Consider the following 6,143-nt stretch of genomic DNA (forward strand, 5'->3'; position numbering starts at 1 on the left):
AAGCGGCAAATTATTCTGTGGACCCGGGTCCAAAAATATACAATTTATATATTGAATGTTCACAATTTTATATACTAAATGTTCACAATTTAAATACTGAATGTTCACAATTTTATATACTAAATGTTCAAAATTTACAAATGAAAGTTAACAATTCAAATTGTGAACATTCAATATATAAATTGTATATTTTGAACCCGGTCCACATTGTAATGTGGACCGGTCCATGGCATAATTGTTGCTTCTTAAGCCAATCAGGCCTTATAGGGCCTGAATATAGCCTCTAAAAAGCGGTTTAGAATATCATCTTGATTTGGAGGCCTTAGAGTGAGGAAATTTCGTCTTTTATAGGCAAGGAGAGAATGACCTTAAGTTTGACGTTCAAACTTATAAAATTTGGTGCAAAAAATTTAAGCGAAGTAACATTTTCGTTGAAAAAAATGCCTCAGCAAATGTTCAACTCCAGTTCAAAACAAAATCAAACTTGACAAGTAGAGAAACAAATGCAATTTTATTGAAAGCAGACAACCGCCTATATTCTTAAGCTGCATACATTTACATAGAGAGAGAGAAGGGTAAAATTCTACACTTCAGATATGAGTAATTGGTCAGAAATAGAGGGAGGGGATGATAAGCATACCAAATCTATAACACTCACCACTTTGTTGATTGGCATTTAGTGGCTTTTCCATTATCATTGAGGTAACACCGGAACGTCTTGATCACTTCCTCGTACGTTGGCCTCTTGTAATCCACCGCCTATCATGGATCCCGTTAAATTCCCGAGCCACAAAGGAAATGGAATGCCTCGACTCATCTAGTAAGCTATTTGTAAGATACCTGTTCGACGACCTCTTCGGGGCTAGCCCATTTCCACTCCGAGAATTCTGCGTCTGCTGCACCGGTTTCCAAGTTAATCTCACTTTCGTCTTTCGTGAGTCTCATAAGAAACCTGCCATTTGCGCAAAGTCTTTAATGGAGCATTATGGTCGTGTAGTTTAATAGTTTTATAAGTAATTGAATCACAACTATGAAATCAATGGCTTCCATGCTTCTAATAATTAAGCACATGGGTGCCACCCAAGGCACCAACACAAAGTGAACTGAACAAGCTCTGATACCATGTTATAAAACAGATATTACAGTGAGAACGCACCATTTCTGTGCCTGTCCATGCCATTCTCCTCCCCAGAGGCGATTCACTTTGGCCTTTACAGCAGGCGGGAAGTCATAGGTCAACCACTGCGGAACCTGGCAACTCAAAACTTCTTTTAGAATCATGGTACGTTTGAACAAAACACGACTTTGGAAGTCAATTCGAAACTTCTAATTCACCGTTACAATCTAGCAACCACCGACAGGTACAAATCCCATGCTTTTCGAAAAGTAGAAAAGAGAAAAACAAACATTTTTTTTTTTTAGTGACGAGAGAAACTCGCAACCACTACCCGAGGGTGTGCACTGGGAACAAACACATTTTTGTTCGGGGGCAACCAAATCTTTTGAACTAAGGTAGGCAAAATAAACTCCTATTTACCTCTGCTATCACTTCAGCAGACACTACTCCAGTTTCTTCACGCAATTCTCTAACTGCAGCAGATTTCGGGTCCTCTCCATCTTCGATTCCCCCCTAATTCAACCAAGCACATAAATTAAGAAACCTAATATAGCTAATTTATCATTTTTTTTTATAAAAATAGCAGAACAGTGCACGGGATTTCCCAAATACTTCATAGCTAAGATATATGACAGAAATACTCTACGAATGAACCTGTGATTGAAGAAAGTAGTGCAAAAATACACATATCGATATGTAGAAAAAATAATTATGTTGAATGTAGGAAAACTGTAACAGTAGCGTCACCTGTGGCATCTGCCATGCTCCGGGAACATTCAGTCTTGAAGCCACAAAGACCTGCAAGTATCTCTCAGAAGGTAAATTACGAGAAAATAAGTCTACCAAAATTTAGGTAGAGCGACTATCAAGTAACTACCTAAATTTATTTCAGTTGTACAAATGCTATAATTGCATGGTAAGGTAGGTTTCGTCCTTTCACATATTGATGAACGTTGTGGGCTAAAAATAATGCTTTCAAGTATTCCTCCTAGGGCTCAAATTTTTTCCTTGAAACCATATATATATCAATTTTTTAAAAAATATTTTTTTTTAATGATTTCCTCATTTGAAATTCATTTAGCAATCAGCAATATGCACATTCAATCACTCATTTCCAGATCAGTTTTTACACAGCCATTATGAAGTCAATACCGAGTAAATCTTGTTTAGCAATATCACTTTTCTTCTATCAACTTGTCGCACATAGAAACTCCAAATACTATAATACTAGCATTGTATACGAGAATCAATTCCCGAGTAGCATTTTACTAATTAAGAGCATTCTAAATCTAAATTCTTAAAATTCATCAGTCCCCCAGTAGCCTAGCTAACAAATTCTCAGTATAATTTGCTGTTTCTACCAAAGCCATATTTTAAACAAGAATTTTCTGTCAAACAAGAGAAGGGATAGTCTCAATCTCATAAGCGAGACCGTCGAAAAAAAAACAACCACAAATCACCAAAATCGCTAGGGTTCCATTGGAGCACACTTTGAACTTAATTTCTAAATCTCCAGTCACTAAAAAAGATTACGAAAGAACTTAAAAGTTTCAATGCTATATAACTTTGTACCAAAACGAAACAATCTAATAAACATCATGGTGAAGCCAGAGATCTATGAAACTCCAATCCCATTTTGCAAGAACTTAATCTTGAATTCCAAAAAGTTCAATCTTATCATTTATATCTCTGTGGGTACATCAAATGGGATCAGAGATTTGATTCTAACCTGTCATTAAGCTAAAATAAGGACTCCACTTCCCTCTACTACTTCAACTAACACTGCTTAATTAATCAATGATAGATACCCAGATCCATACACGGATTTGTAAATGCAAAATCAAATTCTCTACACAATTCAACAAAGTATAATTTCAGATAATCATGATCCAGGAAAGCACAAACACCCACTTCCTAGTTCACTACACCCAAAAGCCTTTTTGTGTAAAGCACTAAACTTCATTGATAAACAGGAAAGAAACAGAGAAAACAGGGACAAAAGCAGGAGTGATTTGCATAAAACAGTTGAAAATTAGTGAAGAACTGGGGAGATTAACACACAGAGACTAAAAGGGTAGTGGATTATAGTAAAAACTTACAAGATTATCATCGTTGATGAGACAGATTCCAACGTTGGGACGATAACCAGAGGGCAGACCCTCCAACTCCATTAACGCTCTTTCTGACGCCAACCCACAAAGTCAGAACCAACTCAGAACTCAGCCAGATAGAGAGAGAGAGAGAGAGAGAGAGAGAGAGAGAGAGAATACAAAAAAGTCAAAATTATACATGATATGATGTGTATTTATTATATGGACACGGGCGTATGTTAGTGAGAGAATGAGGTGATGATGACGGAGGGATGAGTGAAAATGAGACTCAACTTTTCCCAGAGAGAGCTGTTTTATTTATTTATTTATATATAATAATAATAATAAATTTGTTTATAAGTCAACATTTTCTATTTTAATTATTATTGGTTTTTGGCCCCAATTATTTGATTAAATTATTCCTAATTGATATTGCATTTGTGCACTAATAATTCTCTTCTTTAATTATAAATTAAGAAAATTTTACTTTCGATCTCTAAATTGTTCTTCTTTCAAATTTTGATCATTCTTTATCAATTTAAGAAAATTTAACCTCTTAATTGTCCATAATATTACATAAAATTAAGTTCTGGTGCGGTTAGCAGCCCCATGTGCGGTTAAATTTGAGCCATTGGTCTTGCTTAAATCAACGTTCAAGATTATCAAAATTAAAAAAAAAAAGATGCAGTGGTAATTTGGTCATTTTTGCATCTATGTAAATTTAAGGTGTTTGGGTTTGGGTTTAATGTGCGTGAGTTATGTGCTTAATGTGCGTGTGGTTTGTGCTTAAGGTGCGTGGGGTTTGTGCTTAAGGTGAGTAGTTATATGAAACTTAAGGTGTGTGAGTTTTGTGCTTAATGTGCGTGGGTTTTGCGCTTAAGGTGCGTGTGTTGTGTGTTTAAGGTGCGTGATTCGTATGCTTAAGATGCGTCAGTGTTATAAACTAAGATGCGCGAAGTTAATACTTAATGTGCGCCATTTTAATGCTTAAGGTGCGTTCAACCGCACGGGAAGCCATTCCTGCACCTGAACCCTTCCCATATTACATATTTAGTCTAGCATTATATAACTAAAGGACTGAATGTGTAATATTGTGAACATAATAAATTTGCTCAAATTAATAACGAGGGATCAAAATTTTAAAAGAGAATATGACACTTTTTGGTAAGCGGAGGTCGCTAATGGGCCAAGTTCATCAATTGGTGGATAAGGGAAATTGTCGGTGGAGGTCGGTGAAGGGGCAAGTCTATCACATTACATCTCAAAAATGTGATGACAGTCTATAAGAAAATAAAGTTACGCTTTCGCTATTAGCTATAGCTTTTGGCGTATTGGGTAAGCGTTTGACCTTAACAAGTGATATCAGAGTCAAGGTCTATAAGCAATAATGAGAAAAATCACCACTTTTAAAATAATTGAGGGGGCAAATGTAGATACATGAATAATTCAAATTGAAAAAATGCTATAAGTGTATAGTTCAAGGAGAAAAGTGTCATTTTCCCTTTCTAAAATGAAAACATTTCATGGGCCAAAAGTGATAGTCTCCATTTATTATTTTAGAGAAAAATGGTCAAATAAGCCATTGAACTTTGATAAAAAAGTTAATTTAGGTCCTTAAACTTTGAAAAGTTGCAATTTAACTTATAAACATATTATTTTGGAGCATTGAAGCCCATAAACCAGTTAGTGACCAGTAATACTAATGTTTCGGTAAATTCTCAACTAATCTTCTGACGAACTTCCGACCAAACTCCGGCGACCAGGTCATTGATCGCGTTCAGCTTCTTCGGCGAAAGAGAGGGTAAACTGGTCTACCTTCTCCTTCGTCGGAGAAGGTGAACGCGAACAACGACCTGGTTGCCGGAGAAGGTGAGGCAAAATGAGGTTGATACAACATTCTTTCATGTGTTAAATATTGGTATTTCAATGATCTTGATGATATAAGCAATTCAATGCAAAAGACAACAAAGTTACATTTCTTGTCCAAATTGATGTTTGCTCGGTATTTCAATTATAATATAACTTGATACAGGAATATCAAATTTATGTAATTTTAGCGATATTGAAAAGCTAACTTAAAGATCTAAATTGAACTTCTACTAAGAACATAAAAACTAATTCATATGTTTCACCGGTCAAAAATAGCCTAAGAGACAAACCTGCTACATTGGAGCAAGCCACCACCGTGGGCACTTAAGGTTGCATTTTTCCCAATAGGCACATTTGTGCTTGTAACATAGTGAATTTTATGCCCGCTATGATTCCACAAGCTCGACCATGGTTGTGCCTAGTACCATTGTCCTATTTTAAACACTTTTTTACATATTTTTTAAGGGGGCTACTATTCACCCTTTTACTACATTTTAATTTTCTCTCATTTCCTACTCAATTTTAGCACTAGTTTAGGTTAGATTAGTGTATATTCATTATTCCACTTGATTTCATAGCTCAAGAACTTTGTAATTTTAGATCTTCAAACATTAATATTTAATAGATAAGTTTATTGCCTTTATCTCTTTCTTTACTTGGCATTTATGATTTCTGTTTTTTTTTTTTTTTTTTTTTTTTTTTTTTTTTTTTTTTTGGTATCGATTGTGATATAATGAATAACTAAGTGTTTTTGGCTTGAATTTGGTTTGATTTCTTGCTATTGGTATCTATTTAACTTGTGCTGCATAAATTGAATTATTTGGATGTTATAGGGTTTGTTGTATGAATTGGGTATGAGTTTAAAACTTGAAATTTTGTATAATTATTGGATCCAAATTATATACTTTTACTTGAAGTGTATTTGTTACTATGAGAGTACGTATGGTTTATACACTAGTCACACATTTACATACTTGATACCCACTATAATATTACGTATTTGGGTGTTAATGTGCAGTTCAATTAATACTTGGATGTTAGATTGAGGATGATGGCTCATAATATCA

The 6,143-nt window shown here is 34.9% G+C and overlaps 1 protein-coding gene across 1 annotated transcript; it reads right to left on the reverse strand.

Moving 5' to 3' along the window:
* Positions 1–490: 490 nt before the first annotated feature.
* On the reverse strand, positions 491–3,382 carry LOC109156705 (nudix hydrolase 25). The gene is made up of 6 exons (XM_019304536.1): positions 3,217–3,382; positions 1,865–1,915; positions 1,538–1,630; positions 1,157–1,251; positions 841–952; positions 491–759 (listed from the first exon to the last, which is right to left on the reverse strand). The coding sequence occupies exons 1-6, from the start codon at positions 3,286–3,288 to the stop codon at positions 655–657; spliced, it is 528 nt and encodes a 175-aa protein (XP_019160081.1). The 5' UTR covers positions 3,289–3,382; the 3' UTR covers positions 491–654.
* Between the last annotated feature and the right edge of the window lie 2,761 nt (positions 3,383–6,143).

The sequence above is a fragment of the Ipomoea nil genome, unplaced genomic scaffold (genome assembly GCF_001879475.1).
Source record: "Ipomoea nil cultivar Tokyo-kokei standard unplaced genomic scaffold, Asagao_1.1 scaffold2759, whole genome shotgun sequence".
Lineage (NCBI taxonomy): Eukaryota > Viridiplantae > Streptophyta > Magnoliopsida > Solanales > Convolvulaceae > Ipomoea > Ipomoea nil.

Coding starts and splice junctions, on each gene's coding strand:
- LOC109156705 (XM_019304536.1), bottom strand. CDS start 3,288: ATGGAGTTGGAGGGTCTGCCCTCTGGTTATCGTCCCAACGTTGGAATC. Junction 1,916..3,216: donor TCATCAACGATGATAATCTT/GTAAGTTTTTAC, acceptor AGATACTTGCAG/GTCTTTGTGGCTTCAAGACT. Junction 1,631..1,864: donor GAGCATGGCAGATGCCACAG/GTGACGCTACTG, acceptor TGGTTGAATTAG/GGGGGAATCGAAGATGGAGA.